The following is a 19,536-nucleotide window of genomic DNA, read 5'->3' on the forward strand; positions in this document are numbered from 1 at the left end:
CTTCTAGGTCAGGAAGCAGGGAGTCATGGACGTTGCCAAATCTTTCTTCGAGTGAGACCCACAGCCTTCTGGGGTCTTCTTCATTCATACACTCGTACTGGAGCGAATCATCCATATGATGAGTCATTAGGATGGTGGCTTTCGCCTTATTTGCCTCTAAGGCTACTCTATTTGCTTCCAAAGCTTGAGCTTGCTCAACAGTTAGCACATCCTGGCTAGGCTCGAGAATCATATCCAGGATTCCATCAGCCTTGAGATGTTGGCGGACATCACGAACCCACCTATGATATCTAGAGCCAGTTGTTCCCAATGGAGCAAAGTCCAATTTGTTCAGGTTACTCATCCTGAAAGAGAACAAGAAAAAGGGTTAGTTTCGGAGCGGAAAAAGCTACCACGAAAACATATAAAATTTCTGAGCATAGTCGCTTCTAAGAAATTTGGAATTTCTGAGCGTAATCGCTTCCAAGAAATTCAATTCCAAGAGCTATTGGATTGGATCGAAACAATGACATAAGTGGTCAATCATAAATTCTCTATAAACTCTAAGTTTGGAGATCTCAACAAGTTCCAAGCTTGGAGTGAGCACGAACCCACACAGTTCGGCTTAATTAGGTCTCCCCTACCTTTTAGGATTGCAGACGAGCTTCAGTCCTAGGCGAGCATTCTAGGGAGATGGCGGTCGCGGGGTCGCGGGGTCACAGTAGTCGTGCGGTCGAGGGCGAGTCGCAGGAATGAGGAGTCGCGGGGGTAGCGGGACTGCTGAGTCGCAAGAGTGTGGAGTCGCGGAGGTCGATAGGGACACAGAGTCGCGGGCGTACGATATTGCGGTGTCATGGTCTCGAGGTCGCGGGGTCGCAAGTTCGCGAAGTCACGAGGCCTTGGGTTCCCGGAGTCGAGGTGCTGTGAGGATGCCGCGAGGCCGCGAGGATGGTGTGGATATGCCGCGAGGCTGCGGGGATGCCTGATGCTGCGAGGACGCTGTGGGGATGCAGCGATGCTGTGAGGACACTGCAGGGATGCCGCGATGACTGTTGCGGGGCCGCTGCGAGGTCGCCGCGGGGCAGCAGATGCAAGGCGTGCTTGCGGGGTCTATTTGTCACGGGGTCGCGTGGTCAAAGTGTCACGGGGTCCTGAACGTGTGAGCAGGCGAGACTTCGCGGGCACTGCAGGGGCAGTGAGGCTAACCAGGTAGCGTTAGCGTTGAGTTGCGACACGGGGTTTTGAAAGCTACGATTTTTAAGGTTTCAGGGTTAGGGCTTCGTGCTGATAACGTGTTTTAGGGAAACGGTAATTGAGAGAGAATTGTTGTGTATATCCTTTCATTGATAATAGGGGCCTCTTTATATAGAGGATTACAATGCATAGAATCCGAATCATACAAAGAAAGTACATTGAATAGAAATCTAGCTGCTTCTAATGTAACCCTATTACCACTAGGTTAAGTAACCTAGAGTTTGGGTCAAACACAAATTAGGGTTTACTTGAACAGGTTTCTTGTTTTTTGTTTTTTTTGTTTTCTTGTAACAGAAACACTACATCGTTTTGGTTTTCCATTCTAACCCACTTTCAGTTTCTTCCGGGCTTCAGGCTCTTCTTCCTATTCTCTGTTTCTCTTCCAAAGCTTGAAAATTTGAGGAGCCCCCCCCATCACTGTTGTCTTTCGCAACCACGGTACACTCACTACTTCATTTCATCCTTCCTTTTCACAAAACAAATGCTTGTGCTTCTTGATCTCCTTCGCGCTTTACTGCTTTCTTTCACCCAAATCGATTTCTACGCTTCTTTCATTCTCGTTCAATCTATCGAATTGCTACCTTCTACATTCTTTGTTCTTGATTTCTACGAGTAGAAATATTGGTGTTGCTGCAGGCACAAATGTGTGTATCTTCTATTATGTCAACTTTGAGGTGAACATTTGTTGATGTATTCGATTGCCAATGTACATTTTAGATGAGTCTTGCCGAGTCTCCACTACACTCTTCTAGCAGTGATGACTTCCGGGTTGCTTGAGAGAGAACTAGACTCCGGTTCTTCCGAGCCATCACCAGAGGAAGAAGATGAAGAAGATAAAGAAGCTGATGATGTTGAAAGTGAGAGCAGGTGTGTGGACATTTTCTTTGTTTCATGTTTTTAATGCAGTATGAGTTTTCTATTAGATACTACAGTTTTTGTAGAACTATAAGTCAAAGTTCTATTTGAAGCGATTTAGATACGATTTGTGACTTGCATTGCAGGATAAAAAGGCGTAGGGGAGATGATTTGGAAAGCGTAGAGGAAACTAATGGGTCGACCTTACAAGTACTTTCAGAACAAAACTCAGTAACATTTTGATATCTTTTGGATTCTGTTGGGTTTTGTTTTTATAACCCCAAACAGTGGAAGAGGACTTCTTGATACTGTACAAAGTGTTCTAAACTGTCTTAGATGACGCATACTTGTTTGCTACATACAACCTAACACCAACTTAGTTACTCAGGGAGCTTTTGTTCAAAGGCTTACTACAGTGCTCTTATTCTCTCATTTTTGTTATGTTTATCTACCTATTGGTCTGTTTTCATGTCTATTAAAAATTGGTGAAAGCTAAAAAGTTAAGTGCAGTTGTTGTGGGCTATATATATACCGATGTATAACAGATGTTCTAATATGAATCAAATTTATTGCTTGATGAACTGCTTTGCTGTTGGCCTTGTTTGTTTTGATGAAAAACGTTGTTTGGTGGATTTTTAAATTTACACTTTAGAACTTTTTTTTTTTCACTATGCTTCAGTTATGGTGATGAAAAAGTTTTATGGTATTTCATAACAAAGCCAGAAAAAACAAAGGAAATGCTCATTTTCTTGCAAAACTTTTCTGAAGGAAACGTCTTTCCTGTTTAAGAAGACATAAAAAAGTTTTTTCAATTGGGAAACCTTTCCACTAGTAATTTTTTTTTTTTCTCCCTAAGAGACAAGCAGATTATTTGGGAAAAACATGGCTTGAAACCATCCAACAGTGAATGTACCGTGTATTCAAGTTTTAGTGTGGAATTCAACCCCCACAAAAATGAGTGTGTTTGCTTGTGTGTGTGTGTGTGCGCGCGCTTGAGAAAGCTATATACATATCTAATAACCATCAAGTTTTGATTGCTTTGGACACAGGATAGTATAAGTAATAAACATCCAAATTTTAATTGCTTTGATCACAGGATATTATTTCAAATATGATTTTTTTTCTCTATCTCAAAGAATATAGTTACTCTTGTCCTATTTTTGAACTTTTCTTGCAATTATGTGCAGAAGCATCTGCAACGGAGGATATGTGTGCACATCCTGGGTCATTTGGAGAACTGTGTTTTCTTTGTGGCCAGAGGTTGATTGAGCAGTCTGGTGTGACATTTGGGTACATACTCAAGAGAGGGAAGATTATCAGGCAGAAATTTGTGCACGACTACAAGACTCTGGTGACGTAAGATCCATCATATGATGCTATTATGACATCTGTTGTTTTCCCAATTCAACTGGTTTGGGCTTCAAAGTGGAATGAAAGAGCTTTTATTAGTCGTAAGAAAGCTAAACCAGACCATGAGAACATATGCATGGCTGTAAATTCAAGAAATCATCTGTGCTGATTATGCCTTTGTTATTCACACAAAAAATTCCCTATGTCAGGGAATACTGCAGAAATTTACAGAGAGGTATGATTTGTCTCTGAGTTTGAAATCTCTCCCCCACCACCCCATCAAATGTGATCATCATTCTTTCTCTATAAAATACAGATAGTTAAGGGCTTGGGAGAGACTTTGGTGGGTGCATATCCTGGACGAGCCATGAGCTTCATAACCCAGAAAGCCAATCTAAACTCTCCTATCGTAAGGAAACTTTTAATATATCAAATGACAATATTTGCTTCATTCACAAATCGACATCTCAAGCATGATTATGGCTTTCAGGTTAATTGTTATCCAAGCAAGCCAATATGGCTGTATAGCAAGCAGTCTGTCACATTCAGAGCAGACTCGAATGCTGAGGTTCTGGAAGGATATGCAGGTGCAGGGCTTCATGACAGGTTTGTCCTAAACTTAAATTTTAAATATGAATTAAGTAAAGTGCTAAATCACCTAATTAACCATCTCTGTCCAGATTCATTGTATTTTGTAATTGCTTGATCTTAGCTTCCTCTTCATTATGTAATTGCCTAGATTAAAGATCTAATTAGCTAACTCATTGTAATTGCTTAGACTAAGGATCTAGATAGCTTAGACAGAGGATCTAGATAGCTGTAATTTAGTAATCCTTTGTGTATATAATGCTTTCCTCACAATGAGAAGAATACACAACAAATACTATAAATCCTTTTATGGCATCAGAGCCAAGATCCTCCTCTTCTCCTTTTTTCTTGCAATCATCATACTGCTGATTGTTCAACCTCTTTCTCTTCCTCAATCCCCACAAATTCTTAGTCTTAGCTCAGTGCTTTCTCTTCCCAAAGAATGAAGAACTGTCATCTTTTCACTCCTGGACTGGAGGAGTCAGCTTCAGAAAGTTTATGTACTTTTTAGATACATTTGGACGGTTTGTAAGGCAAGAAAAACCTAGGATATCTCACAATTAATTGGCATGATGCTGCGGCCAAACGTTAAAACCATCCAGTCATTGAAATAGCCAGTCAGTCATTGGTTAACATTTCTTTGCCATCGATCAGAGTTAGTGAAGTTCAAGTAGATTTATTTTGTTTGGCCTCGACAGTCAACTCTCCACAATCACTTGGTATAGGTGCAAAGAGGCAATTGACCATTTCAGTTTCTGCATTCTTAGTAAAAGGGCATTTATTGGAAATGGAAGAATGCATGCGTTCAAAGTATTCTTTTGTCTTGCCTTTTTTAATGGTTGTCATAATTTCGCAGTGTAATTATGGATAAAGAGGAGAAGATTGTGTGGGATTACTCAAGCGATCGGATGATCTTTGATAGGGGCTTCCAAGTCTCACTCTTCTCAAGAATTGCAGACGTGGGGAAGATATTAGAAGGACTTTATGGTTGTCCTCAGGACATTGAAGGTGTGGTAAAAGATGGATTGATATACGTAGTTCAGTCAAGGCCACAAATCTAGCCTTCAGCGACCGCAGGTTACTATTTATGCTGAAACTAATTGATTTTCAAGGTAAGCGTATGAATGTTCAGTTACTTTTGTTTAAGCATATGCCTAATAAATATTTGCATGAATTAATATAGGTACAGCATATTCCTTCAGAACTTTTTTCCTTTATATTCTTATTTTTTTGGAATGGTAAGTTTGAATTTTAAATCTCTTCCAACATTTTGAACAGCATATATTACTCTACTAGCTTGTTTCTTCAACAATTAACATTTAGTAACCAGCTTGTGGTTGCCTGGTGATATATCTGGGTCGCTTACAGTTGCACCATCATATGGGCAAACATTAGTGTTGATAATATGAATTCCATGTTGGAAAATAGAGACCTATTTTAAGGGATTCCAAGGTAAGGATTAACTTCGTCCATTGTCAATTAGTTTTGGTTATGAAGCCAACATCTATTTCGAATTTTCACTACTTTATAATTTGTCTTTTGCATTATTGGTTCCCAAGAATCAACCTTCCTGGAATTGAGTCAACTTGCTCGGTTGTTGGGTCAAGTTGCTTTGAGTCAACCTTCCTGGAATTGTGAACATGACCATAATCAAACTAGGTGAAGATTCATTTTGTTGGCCTCTCGACACAGTAAACACTACAGTCACATGGTATAACTGTATAGGTGCAAAGAGTCAATTTGACCATTTGAGTTTCTGCATTCATAGTGAAAAGGCATTTATTTGAAATGTAAGAATAAATGCAAAGCAGTGTTTTGTCTTGCCCTGTTTCCCAAAGAGAGCAATTTAATGTGTATTTTAACTTTGCAGTGTAATCGTGGATAAAGAGGAGAATATTGTGTTGGACTACTTGAGTGATCGGATGATCATTGATGGAGCCTTCCAAGTCTCACTCTTGTCAAGAATTGCACAAGGCATTTGCGGTTGTTCTAAGGACATTGAATGTGTGGTAAAAGATGAACTGATATATGCAGTTCAGTCGAGGCCACAAATCTAGCCTTAGCAACCACATCCTGTGTTGTATTTGTTATGTGCATGTTCTTGTCAGAATGATAGGTATGAAAAGAAAAATAGAGATTTTTTTTTTTGTCACAGAATCAATTTAGGCTAAAGGTTTGTTGTAACAAAAGAAAAAGGCTGGTTAAAAAAAAAAGGCGGGTCAACTGAAGTCCTACATGAGTTTATTCATGGGAATTACCTGGAAAAGAAAAGATTCCACCTCACTCTCTAGATGATGGAGTGAGCATTGGATTTTATTCATTTCTTATTAGCAATTACTTAAGGTAGAACGGGTTCTTGAGCTTCAGAGGGAGAAGCAAATCAGAAATGGCTTCATCCTCCTCCTTCACAGAAAGGTACGACGTGTTCTTGAGCTTCAGAGGCGAAGACACACAACTACTTCACGAGCCACTTCTGCAGTAAATTAGTTGCGTGTGGAATCCATACCTTCATCGACAACAAACTAAGGAGAGGGAAAGATATATCACTGTCATTGATCAGGGCAATCAAAGGGTCTAGGATCTCTCTCATAGTCTTCTCAGCGAACTATGCAAGTTCAAGATGGTGTCTTGATGAGCTGGTGAAGATCATATATGGAGTGTAGAAAAACATTGGGGCAGGCTGTTTTTCCAATATTCTATCATGTTGATCCAACAGATGTCAGACATCAGACTTGTAGTTTTGCGGAGGCATTTGTAATTTATAAAGCTGCAAATGGATATCAGAGAATGTATCCAGGTGGATGGCTGCAAATTTGTCTGGCTTCCATCTTCGTACTACTGCTAATAGGTAATCACTTGCCCTTTTTTTACAGCTAGCTGTTAAATTTAATTTCCTTTTTCTTTTTGGTCCATTTTGTTAGCATCTGTACAGCTTCACCCTTTATTTAAATTTTATTTCCTCTGGCAATCTGTAGTCACTATCAATAAGATATTAACTCAATTCAGCATTGTCGTTGCGCACTGAGTCTTATAATTAGTTCTATTTCTGGAATTAATCGACTGGAATGAGGGAAAGTTTCTCCATGACATTTTTGACCTGATTAGTAGACAGCTGAGACCCACACATACTTACATGTGGCCAACGACCCAGTTGGAAATAGATTTTGGCATTGAAGAGATTAGTAAATCATTATGTGTTGGAGTAGATGATGATGTTCACATGGTTGGAATTTGGGGTATGGGTTGAATGGGCAAAACATCTGTTGCCAAAGCCATCTGCAACAAATTTTATCGTAGTTTTGAAGGTACAAGTTTTCTTTGCAAGAAAGACTTCTTTCTAATATCTTAAGATCAACCAAAATAGAAGTAGGTGATGCTGCCTGGAGGGATCATTGTGATACAAGAAAGACTTGGAAAGAAAAATGACCAGTTCCTTGTTGATGATGTAGATGATGTGGAGCAATTAAATGAATTAGCCATAAGGCGTGATTCATTTGGTCCATGAAGTAGAATTATAATAACTACAAGAGATCAACATTTGCTGGAGGAATGAATAAAGAAGAAGCTCTTGAGCGCTTTAGTCGGCATGCATTTCAAAATAATTGTCCTGAGGCAGAATTTTTGGAACTCTCAAGAAGTGTGGTTACCTACTTTGGAGGTTTACCACTGGCTCTTGAAATTTTAGGGTCTTTTCCCTTTGGAAGGAAGGACATAAGAGATTTGAAAAACACATGGAAGAAATTGCAAAAAATATTCAGAAAAAGCTCAGAATAAGTTCTGATGCAATTGGTGAGAACCAGAAGAACTTATTCCTCTATGTATCTTGTTTCTTCATTGGAATGGACAAAAACTATGTCATAAAAATACTCGAGGGCTGTGGTCTTTCTGCAATAATAGATATCAGTGTCCTCATTCAGTGTTGCCTTGTAGTTGTTAGTGAAAAAAACAAACTCACAATGCACAATTTGCTTCGCGACATGGGCGTCAGGAAGTATACCCCAAACACCCTGAAAAATGTGGTAAGAGTGTGGCGTCAGGAAGATGTACTAGATGTCAATATATCTGTAAGTACTTCCCACCCAAGACAAGCATATGCATCCCATATCCAATACTAAAGATAAGTTGCAAATTTCATTTATGCAAAAGCATATAGCGCTCCATCGCATTTCAATGCTCCACATCATTATAATTGTACAGAATCCAGTCGGCATTCATGACTCTTCGACATGAGCATAAATCAGTTTTCACATGCAAACAAGATTTTCTTACTTATTGCCTTCTGTTAACAGGGAACTAAAAAGATTAAAGCGCTTGCTCTAAATCTGCAAAGATCTCTGAAAAAGAGTTTCAGAACAAAACCATTTACAAAGATGAAACTGAAATTTCTCCAACTCAACTATGTAGAGCTGATTGGAGACTATGACCATCTTTCTAAACATTTGTGATGGCTCTGCTGGCATGGATTCTCTCTAAAGTTCATAGGAATTGATTTTCTTCCTCAAGGAAACCTGGTTTCTATGGACCTGCAGTACAGCAATCTCGTACAAGTTTGGGAGCATCCCAGGGTAGATTAAGCTGAACCGAACTTTTGAACTGTTTCTTTCTTATCTTTTTGAATTTTGATTTTCGTTTTCTATTGGTCTTGTTTAACAGGTGCTCGAGAAGTTGAAGATTCTTGATCTCAGTCATTCATATTACCCGACACAATCACCAGACTTTTTAAAACTCCCAAATCTTGAGTTTTTGATCATGAAAGGCTGCAAGAGTTTGTCAGATATGCACCAGTATTGCCGATGGTAAAAGACTTGCTTTGGTAAAACCTTAAAGACTGCAAAATGCTCAAGGACCTTCCAAAGGATTTCTATGAGTTGAGAGATATTGAAACTCTCGTTCCTTCCGGCTGTTCAAGATTTGAGAATTTTGTCAAGGACAGAAGGGAGATGACATCACTGAAAACTATTGTTGTAAGTGGCACAGCCAAAAGTCGAGTACCACCCTATATGGGAAGATTGAAAAACCTGAACTACTCATTGGAAAGCAGTAATGTTCATTACCTTCCAGAACCCGGTGGCCTTTCCCACCTTGAACGTCCATGTTTCTGTAATTGCACAAACCTTCCTGCAAGTGGAGATTTACCAACTAGGTCGAAGGACTTGGAATCAGATCACTGCACTGCACTTGCAATAATTCCAAATTCAAACTCTCTCTCTCTCTCTCTCTTCTCTCTGACTTGGAATCAGATCACTGCACTGCACTTGCAATAATTCCAAATTCAAACTCTCTCCCCCCCTCCCCTCTCCCTCCCTCCCTCCTGCAACAGGAGACGGTGGGAAATGATTTTCCAAAGCAGTTCACGTATTGATATTGTATCTGCTTAATATGATATAAGGATTGACTGCAACGGGAGATGGTGGCATTTGTTTGCGGGGAAATTATTTTCCAAAGGAAGTTCACATATGTCAGAGAAAGTGACCAAGTGTTTTTCCAAGTGCCTCAAACTAATTTACAAGCCTTTACAAGCTTTCACTGTCTGCGTAGTTTTTTCTTCTTGTTTTGACGAGGGCCTGTCTCCAAGTGGTATATCCATTTTTGTTACAAGTTATACCAAGCTCATTAGCTTTGTTGTCAAGCCAACTCATCTCACTGAAATAACTTCACATGAAGTTATTTGGCGAGTAAATTTGTTGAATGATGAGTTCAATTTGGAAGGTGATGACTTTGTGGTGGTTGAAGTTGCAATTGGATCTGGTTTCAGAGTGAAGAAAACTGGGTTCAGTCTTGTATGGGATCCCAAACTTATTAGTGAAAATACCATTGAGTGTGAGCCTATCCCATACGAATATTTTCCAAGTGATGCTGGTAATCAGGCAGGACCAAGACATGAGTCATCTGATCAGCACTTTTGAGTAATATCACATACAGCAGCAAGCTTTTCGCCGCATAGTTTGTTCTCATCTTTGTTTGTTGTGTTTATAATTCTTCCCCCAATAGTTTAATTCCAGTATCGAAATGAGTACAGATAAGAGAAAAAGCAGCTGAAAGTTAAGGTAGAAATTCAAGCAATAATTGAGTTAAATCTCAAAATCAGAGAAGCTGCAGGGAAACTGGTGATCAAGTACTGCAAAGTATTTATATTCCAGTCAGATCCGGAAAATATCTATATTCCGGATGGATATAGGTACTGTTTGTTGACTATTTTACTTGTGCAATTTCTGTGTGTTTGCTAGGAAAACGGAATTGAGAAGAGAAGCAAACGCAGAGTTTGGAATTTTGTATTTTGATGTGTATGGTCTGTAGAAAAGTAGAAAACAAAATGGGAATGTATAACTAATTTCAAGGTCAATCCATGGCTTGTCTGCGTTGGAACTTCGATGAATGATCTTTGTTATGTGGATGCAGCTCCTCTAAAGTGAGGAGTCTGTGAATTTACTTCAATTTCATAAAATTTTAACTCTCCACATGATCTAAGTGGGAAAAAATCCTAAGAGGAATTGTAGTTGGAGAGGGGTTCTAACAGGGAAAATTTATTATATGATCCTGGATTAGGGTGGTTTTATTCATACATTCTAAATTAGTATCTATTTTTTAACTTTAATTTTCAATTTCATTTTTGTCCCTTAAAAAAACTGAGAATAAATTATTCTTTGAAAAGAAAAAAGTTCCGGCTTCTCCTCCACCATAGATGGTGATGGTGTAGTCCTTTTATGAACAGTTGGATATCTAAGTTGTTTATCATATATGATTTTTTATTAATCAAACTAGATTGGTGATGCTTCCACGGGATGTATTATATGAATTCTATCTTTGGATCAAATTTCATGATGTTCTGTTTTCATATATGATTTGTTAGGCTGAAGGTTGAAACTTTTTTTTTTTTTTTTGTCAGAACGCAAGGTTGAAGCTTGAAATGACTATTATATTATGTAATTGGCTGAAGCTTGATCCGACTTGCTAAGAATCTACATATATGGGTAAGAGAACGGATGAAGCCTCTTTCTTTCTTTCTTTTTTGTTTTTTTTTTTTGTTTTTTTTTGGGACAATGAGAATAAGCCATATGGATTTGAAAATGCTCCTTCTTTCTTTTTTGTAAAAGGGCAAAATTGGACTTCAAAAAAAACAAAAAACTTTCCAAAAGCCGAGGTTCACATGATAAACGTGGTGGTTCAGGTTGATATCATTGGTTTATATGACATGCACTTAATCTTAATTGGTTCAGTTTTTTTTTTTTTTTTTTTCTTGTATCACCTCTTGCAATGGTTTCCATTAAATTCGAGTAATATTATTGGTCCAGACCACCGTATGACACTGTCACGTTGTCCGGGACTGTTGTATGCTCACTAATTCATTAATAGTGATATGTAATCTAGGAAGATTTGAGGTTTTGAATAACGAACAAAGTCAAGTTAAGCTATCATTAAAACTACTGAAAATAACAAACAAAGTCAAGTTAAGCTACGTAAATGATAAAATTTTGATATTTTGGTATGAAATTGAAAACACCCCATAATTAGGAAACTAAAATGTAATTAATCATTTTTCTACTTTTTCTAGAGCTAAAGGCATCTCCCTTCCTCTTGATAATAGGATACTTGGAATTTAACTGCATAAAAGGCTGGGGTAGCTGTTAAATTTAATCCCTCCTTTCCTACGAGTCACTTCTTGGAAATGACCAAGGAAAATTGCCAAGAATAATAGTCCTTGGTTCCGGTGTCCATCTCTACGCATTACGAGAAAAGAAAAGGTCGGTTCGTGGAAACCAACCTGGGGCCATGAACAAGAACTGGAGAAAAAAGGTCGCTGTCACTGTTGTCTGTTTTTGTTGACTTTCGGTGAAAGAAACGCGTTGATGATGCCTCTGAACAAGAAATCAAACCGTTTACTTGACCTGACCTGAGCTTGCTGTTAGAATTTGTGGTTTCAGAGCCACAAATTCTAACAAGAGCTATCAATTATCAGAAACTCCTCTGTTCTAACTACTCAACCATCTCCTCTGTTTTAACTACTCAACCATCTCCTCTTTCTACCAGACTCTTGCTCCTAAAACTGAAGTCCTAAACCCATTGTCCTAGCCCACTACTTCTAAAGCTTCCACACCAAATTACAAAAGTGGTATCAAAGCGACAAATTCTAACACTTGCTCTTCTTACCGATTGTCCATCTTCATTTCTCAAATCTAAACCACTGCATCCTAATGAACAAGACATTGTATAAAGCTGAATGTAGATATATGTATAACTGGTTTTTGAGTTCAAGCATTAAAATAAGTACAGAGACTATATTAAATCATATTTGGTCCTACTTATAATCTGTTAGAATTATGAAATTCAAATAAATGCAGTTATGAGGTATTATCTGATATTCAGTTTGAAAATACAGTTAACATATGATGACAGTTTCTTGATGGAAGAAACTGACGTGAATGGCATATGATATATATGTCAGATTTGGTCCCTGCTGATACACAATGTTGTTTTCTCATTCTGAAATAGTCCCATCAACTGAAAGAGAAAAATAAAGGTGGAATCAGGAGGAGAAGAACCAAATGGACAACCCGAGTGGTTCAAGTAAGATTGTTATTTACTTTCCTAGAATGTATTACACAGATAGTTTAAATTCATGTATTCAATTTGAGATAGTTTACAATATTCACTGCGGGGAATTCATTGCGATGTTTTGTTTGCGATTAAAATTTGCTGTAGTGACTTGTTCACATTTGTGTTTTCACTGCGATGATTTGTTCATGACTATGATTTAAGATTTCTAACAATTGGTATCAGAGCATGCTATACTCAAATTGATTTACATGTTCTGTGAAATTATATAGAATTCTGGGATCAAGATATTATTGTAATCGGCGCGCATTTAGTTTTATTTTCATTAATCAAGTTAATATTTATATATGTATCTCCATATATATGTCTGCATAATTTACACTTGACATAATGAATGTTTCCCTTGCTAAAATCTGTCATCCATTTTGAAATTCATTATGTTACTTGATCTTCTGTATGATTTTCTGATCTTATATGCTGCCAAAGTGGCTATAAACATGAAATTCCTTAAGAATCAGATAGATCATGATAACACTGTAAACTAGACAAATTAAGTTTCACATACTTCATGCTGTCAAAATGGCTTAGTATACAAGAAACTATCTGTTTTGTCTATTTTACACCAATAACATCATGAAACTTAAAATTAAATTGATATTTATTTCCAAAGAAATCCATAGCAAACATTTGGTTCATGATTGTGCATATGCAGAACACTGAGCATTTAGATATCATTAAAGATCAGTACGCCACAAAGGCTGTCAGAATCTTGAATATGATTGAGTTTCTTTTTTCTGTTCATATGACTTTAGTTTAAATGAATGTTCAAATTATGAATTTTCATTTATTTTGGGACTTGAAAACAATTCTGGTATTCAGATAAACTAGAATGTTTTACTGAATTTACTTCATATGCAGCCATGCACTTTCCTATGAGCATTAGTCAGATTGAATTTTTGAATGGCTCAAACTTCAAGAAGTGGAAAGGTGACATTGAGTTGAATTTGGGAGTTTTGGATTATGATCATGTGTTGAAGGAGGATCCACCTGAGGAATTGACACCAACTGCAAGCAGGGAAAGCAAGGAAAAATATGAAAAGTGGTATAAGCATAATAAGATGGCACTGATCATGATGAAGAAGAGTATAAGTGAGAGTGTGAGAGGAGGCATTCCAGACTCAGAATATGCAAAAGTGTTCTTCAACTCTGTTGCTGAGAAATACAAGGTCTTAGACAAGGCAGAAATAGGGAATCTCATGAAGTCTCTTACCAGAATGCAATACAATGGCAAAGGGAGTGTCAGAGAATATATAATGAGGGCTTCTGATACTGCGGGGAAACTCAGGGCACTGAACATGTCTGTTGAGGATCCATTCCTGGTTTACATGATACTGTATTCACTGCCAGAGGAATATGATCATTTGAAGACACTTTACAAAACTCAGAAAGAAAGGTGGAGTGTGAATGAACTAATCTCATTTTGTGTGGAGGTTGAGGAAGAAATTCTGAAAAAGGGAAAGGATGTATCAGTTAACCTGATTAATAAGCCACAACACAAGAAGAAGTTTGGGAACAAGAATCACAAAGGGAGCACCTCCAAACTTGCTGTTAAGACTGACAACAACAAGGGTAAGTCCTCAAAACCTGTTGGTGTGATAAAATGTTTCTTCTGTAAGAAACCAGGTCACTTTAAGAAAGATTGTGAGGGTTTCAAGGCTTGGTTGACTAAGAAAGGTACTTTTTTGTCAAAATCAGTTTTTAATTTGGAGTCAAATGCTTTTATGCTTGACAATTCATGGTGGTTTGACACTGGCTCACCAATACATATTGTCAATTCACTGCAGGGATTATCAAGTATAACAATCCCACATAAGAATGAGACAAAGGTGTGCACTGCAAGTACTCAAAAGGTGGCTGTAAAAGCTGTAGGAATTGTCAAGCTTGTATTTAGGAATAACTTTGTATTAGAACTAGATAATGTCTATTGTATTCCTAGTATTAGTAGGAACTTGATTTCTGGTTCTCAGTTTGTATCAAACAATGGTTTCAAATTCTCTAGTGATAATAAAGTTATGTTATTCTATTATAATTCAAAGTGTTTTGGAGAAGCAAAAATAATAGATGGTTATTGGTTTGTTAACTGTGTTAGTGCAGAATCTGTGTCTAGTCAAAATAAAGAAATTTTTGTGTTATCTAAGAATCCTACTGCTAAAAGGAAGTTTAATCATGATTGTTCATCCTTCTTGTGGCATAAAAGACTTGGCCACATCTCGAAAGAAAGATTGAAGGATCTGGTTAAGCAAGAAATTCTGCCACCCTTAGATTTTGAAGATTTTGCGAGCTACATTGACTGTTTAAAAGGAAAAATGACTAACTCTAGGAAAATTGGTTCCAAAAGGAGTGATCATTTACTTGACTTAGTGCATACTGACATTTGTGGTCCTTTTCCAGTCAACACAATTTGTGGTAATTGTTACTTTATCACATTTATAGATGATTTTTCACGATACTGTTGTCTTTATTTAATTTCTGAAAAATCACAAGCCTTGGATACCTTCAAGATCTTTAAAAATGAGGTTGAGAGACAAACTGGAAGACTCATTAAGGTTGTCAGGTCTGACAGAGGAGGTGAATATTTTGGAAAATACTCAGAAAAGGGACAGCACAAGGGTCCATTTGCACTGTATCTGCAAGAATGTGGTATTGTGGCACAGTACACAACTCCATACAATCCTCAGCAAAATGGAGTTTCAGAGAGAAGGAATAGAACCTTGATAAATATGGTTAGAAGCATGATTCTGAGGTCTGGTTTACCAAAATTTCTGTGGGGAGAAGCATTGAAGACTGCGAATTACATTTGTAACAGAACTCCAAGCAAAGCAGTTTCAAAGACTCCATTCGAGTTATGGTGTGGCTATAAACCAAGCTTGAACCATTTTCATGTGTGGGGATGCAAAGCAGAAGCTAGAGTGCATAATGTAGAAGCTGGTAAACTTGACTCTAAAACACTGAGTTCCTACTTCATTGGTTATTCTGAAAAATCAAAAGGGTTCAAGTTTTATTGTCCAGGTAGAAGGACTAGAATTGTGGAATGTCATAGGGCCACATTTTTTGATGAAATGCTTGATCAGCAAGAAAGTGTGGATGATGACATGGATGCAAACTCATCAGATAACAGTTTTGAAGACTGGTTTGTTTATCCTGGTTATTGCGATGAAACTGGTTATTGCAGTGAAACTGAAAATAATAGTGTTGTTGCTGAAATGGAATTATTCCCATTGCATGAACAAAATGGACATGAATCACAACATGATCACAATGATCAAGTTATAGATATTGCAGGACAAGAAGCACAAAATGGTGAAGTAAGTGGTGCAGTTCAAGCTGAAAATGCAGAAGTTGTAGAAGCTGCTGCGGTGGTTGTAGAACCTGAAATTGCACAACCTATATATAGCTTTGAGAAAGTCTGGGAGAACAAGAAGGTCAGCAATCCCTGATGATTATCACATATATCAGATAAATGCAAAACCTAATTTAGAAGAAGAAAGTGATCCTATCTCAGTTAAACAAGCAATGCAATCTGTGAATAGTGCCAAATGGAAGCAGGAAGATGAGTTGCAAAGCATGGCAAAGAATGAGGTATGGTTTTTGGTGGATAGAACTGATACTTGCAATCCTATAGGCTGTAAATGGGTTTTCAAGACCAAAAGGGATGCAGATGGGAATGTTGAAAGATATAAGGCAAGGCTAGTTGCAAAAGGTTATAGTCAGAAAGAGGGAGTTGATTATAATGAGACATTTTCACCAGTTTCAACAAAGGATGCCTTCAGGGTACTCATGGCCCTAGTGGCACATTTTGACTTAGAGCTGCATCAGATGGATGTCAAGACAACATTCTTAAATGGGGATTTAAATGAAGAAATCTACATGTTACAGCCTGAAGGGTTTGTGGAAGATGAAAACAAAGTATGCAAACTCAGAAAGTCTATATATGGACTTAAACAAGCCTCTAGACAGTGGTATCTGAAGTTTGACAAGGTAATCACTGATTTTGGTTTCTTGGAGAACAAGTTGGATGAATGCATTTATCTGAAAACAAGTGGAAGTGATTTTATCTTTTTCATACTTTATGTTGATGACATTCTACTAGTTAGCAGTAATATGTGTTTGCTGAAAGAAACAAAGATTTTTCTTTCAAATCAGTTTGATATGAAAGATATGGGAGAGGCTCACTATGTGCTTGGCATAGAAATTACAAGGGACAGAAGAAACTATGTTTTGGGATTGTCTCAGAAAAATTATATTGATAAAGTGCTTTACAGATTTGGTATGCAAGGCTGTAAACAAGGAGAGGCACCTGTGTCTAAGGGAGACAAACTGCATAAAGGTCAATGTCCAAGTAATGCATTGCAAAAGAAGAATATGGAAAATGTGCCCTATGCAAGATTGGTAGGGAGCTTAATGTATGCTCAGGTATGCACAAGACCTGACATATCATTTGCTGTAAATATATTGTCAAGGTATCAAGCAAATCCAGGGCATGAACACTGGGTTGCGGGGAAAAAGTGTTGAGATATTTGAAGAGGACCAGAGATTATATGCTGGTTTACAAGAAGATTGAAGGTCAAGAATTTGAGATAAAAGCATATGCAGATGCATCATATAAATCTGATATGGATGACTTGAAATCCACTTCAGGTTACATTTTTAGTTTAGGTGGAGGAGCAGTCTCATGGAAAACAACAAAGCAAAGTTTGACAGCAACTGCAACATTCCAAGCAGAATATATAGCAATCTTTGAGGCAACTGGACATGCATTATGGTTGAAGAATTTTGTGTCTCAATTGAAATTGGTTGAATCTGTTGAAAGACCTATGACTATTTACTGCGATAATGCATCTGCAGTGTTCTTTTCAAAGAACAACAAAAGGTCATCAGGATCCAAGAATATTGATGTGAAGTATTTTGCTGTTAGAGAAAGTGTCAGAGATGGTGAAATAGAAGTAGTTAAGATTGGTACAAAGGATCAATTGGCAGATCCTTTAACAAAAGCTTTGCCAGTGTCCAACTTTGTTGAACATGTTAAAAATATGGGAGTTTTGAAAAGTCTAGATGCTGAAGTGAACTAACAGCATTTGTACTTAAAAATTAATGTACTGTGATTTTATTCTTTCAGAATGAATAAAGCAGTGTAGTTCATTCATGTTCATATATTTCATTTATTGTTTGCTGCATAATCAAGTTGTACAAACTACAGTGTGCTGTTAATGACACAGCAAATTTGCAGACAGATGATATTGAGTACAAAATAGATTTCAGTCTTCAATATTATATTGAAATTTTGGTAGGACTGTATATATGCCTATATGAAGATGATTACTTAAGTTTAGGCGTATATTACTACTATGTTTTGAGAGAATTCATGTGGTTTGATTTATTGCAATGTGATCTTGGAATGCTGGTGATTTGCTAATTCACCAAGACATCCTTAGGTCCATTGTTATTAAATATAACTGACAGAATTTTGAAACAGATTGTTAATGTGAATTGAACTCAAGGTGCACACTTCAGTAAACTGTGTTATATAGATATCTAGATTCTAAACAATGTCAAGTTCAGTGGGAGATTGTTAGATATCCTAATGAACAAGACATTGTATAAAGCTGAATGTAGATATATGTATAACTGGTTTTTGAGTTCAAGCATTAAAATAAGTATAGAGACTATATTAAATCATATTTGGTCCTACTTATAATCTGTTAGAATTATGAAATTCAAATAAATGCAGTTATGAGGTATTATCTGATATTCAGTTTGAAAATACAGTTAACATATGATGACAGTTTCTTGATGGAAGAAACTGACGTGAATGGCTTATGATATATATGTCAGATTTGGTCCCTGCTGATACACAAAGTTGTTTTCTCATTCTGAAATAGTCCCATCAACTGAAAGAGAAAAATAAAGGTGGAATCAGGAGAAGAACCAAATGGACAACCCGAGTGGTTCAAGTAAGATTGTTATTTACTTTCCTAGAATGTATTACACAGATAGTTTAAATTCATGTATTCAATTTGAGATAGTTTACAATATTCACTGCGGGAAATTTATTGCGATGTTTTGTTTGCGATTAAAATTTGCTGTAGTGACTTGTTCACATTTGTGTTTTCACTGCGATGATTTATTCATGACTATGATTTAAGATTTCTAACATGTCGCGTCAAGAAGATGTAATTGAAGTTTTGAGAACTGAATCTGTAAGTACTCCCAGCCCAATCAAGACAAGCATAGGCATCCTATTCCTATCTCTAATACTAATAGTGAAGAAGTAGTGCTCAATTACGCAAAGCCATCCTATCTCTAATTCTAATAGTACTGCTTCATTAATTTCATATTCTATTGTCCGTAATCCAGTCATATCATTGTGGAAGTAAGGAAGTTAAAATGCACTCATGACTCTTCCGCACGCATGTGGATAAATCATATTCTCACATGCGAATAATCCTTTTTCTTTTTTTTTAATTTAGTGCCTTCTGTTAACAGGGAACTGAAGAGACTGAAGGACTCGCTCTAAATTTGCAAGGATATAACAACCGGAATTTCAGTACAGAAGCATTTAGAAACATGAGGGGACTGAAATTGCTCCAACTCAAGTATGTACGACTCACTGGAGACTGCAACAAGCTTCCCAAAAAGTTAAGATGGCTCTGCTTGCGAGGATCCTCTCTGGGCCCGTGGTACGCCAGTCATGCTTCTCTGTTCACTGATGATGAGTTTCTGGATACAATTGACCTGCTTTCTATGGACCTGCGGTACAGCTGTCCCGTACGAGTTCGGGAGCATTTCAGGGTACATTAAGAAACTTTCAAACATCTTCCCTCTGGTTTAATACGTTACATCACGCTCTGCTTTTCTTCTTTGTGGATTTTTGATTTTTTTTTCTTTTTCTTCTTTTGT

The 19,536-nt window shown here is 37.3% G+C and overlaps 2 protein-coding genes and 1 long non-coding RNA gene across 4 annotated transcripts; all 3 read left to right on the forward strand.

The window, feature by feature from the left end:
- The first annotated feature begins 1,527 nt into the window (after positions 1 to 1,527).
- On the forward strand, positions 1,528 to 2,326 carry LOC121050870. The gene is made up of 3 exons (XR_005804266.1): positions 1,528 to 1,671; positions 1,951 to 2,100; positions 2,235 to 2,326. It is a non-coding gene; the product is annotated as an uncharacterized LOC121050870 (long non-coding RNA).
- Positions 2,327 to 3,270: 944 nt separating this feature from the next.
- On the forward strand, positions 3,271 to 6,228 carry LOC121050868 (alpha-glucan water dikinase 2-like). The gene is made up of 6 exons (XM_040512267.1): positions 3,271 to 3,444; positions 3,648 to 3,673; positions 3,759 to 3,847; positions 3,929 to 4,044; positions 4,883 to 5,138; positions 6,182 to 6,228. The coding sequence occupies exons 1-5, from the start codon at positions 3,296 to 3,298 to the stop codon at positions 5,085 to 5,087; spliced, it is 585 nt and encodes a 194-aa protein (XP_040368201.1). The 5' UTR covers positions 3,271 to 3,295; the 3' UTR covers positions 5,088 to 5,138; positions 6,182 to 6,228.
- A 1,149-nt stretch (positions 6,229 to 7,377) lies between these two features.
- LOC112175881 (TMV resistance protein N-like) lies at positions 7,378 to 9,456 on the forward strand. Of its 2 annotated transcripts, XR_002926688.2 has the most exons (3): positions 7,378 to 8,090; positions 8,316 to 8,591; positions 8,680 to 9,265. XR_002926688.2 is itself a non-coding variant. In XM_024313627.2 (2 exons), the coding sequence occupies exons 1-2, from the start codon at positions 7,758 to 7,760 to the stop codon at positions 8,469 to 8,471; spliced, it is 489 nt and encodes a 162-aa protein (XP_024169395.1). In that variant the 5' UTR covers positions 7,378 to 7,757; the 3' UTR covers positions 8,472 to 9,456. The 2 variants fall into 2 exon arrangements, 1 of the variants encoding a protein (XP_024169395.1); XM_024313627.2 differs by having other exon boundaries at positions 8,316 to 9,456.
- The last annotated feature ends 10,080 nt before the right edge of the window (positions 9,457 to 19,536 follow it).

The sequence above is a fragment of the Rosa chinensis genome, chromosome 7 (assembly GCF_002994745.2).
Source record: "Rosa chinensis cultivar Old Blush chromosome 7, RchiOBHm-V2, whole genome shotgun sequence".
NCBI classification, from domain to species: domain Eukaryota; kingdom Viridiplantae; phylum Streptophyta; class Magnoliopsida; order Rosales; family Rosaceae; genus Rosa; species Rosa chinensis.

Coding starts and splice junctions, on each gene's coding strand:
- LOC121050868 (XM_040512267.1), top strand. CDS start 3,296: ATGTGTGCACATCCTGGGTCATTTGGAGAACTGTGTTTTCTTTGTGGC. Junction 3,848..3,928: donor CCAATCTAAACTCTCCTATC/GTAAGGAAACTT, acceptor TATGGCTTTCAG/GTTAATTGTTATCCAAGCAA. Junction 4,045..4,882: donor GGTGCAGGGCTTCATGACAG/GTTTGTCCTAAA, acceptor ATAATTTCGCAG/TGTAATTATGGATAAAGAGG.
- LOC112175881 (XM_024313627.2), top strand. CDS start 7,758: ATGGAAGAAATTGCAAAAAATATTCAGAAAAAGCTCAGAATAAGTTCT. Junction 8,091..8,315: donor TACTAGATGTCAATATATCT/GTAAGTACTTCC, acceptor TTCTGTTAACAG/GGAACTAAAAAGATTAAAGC.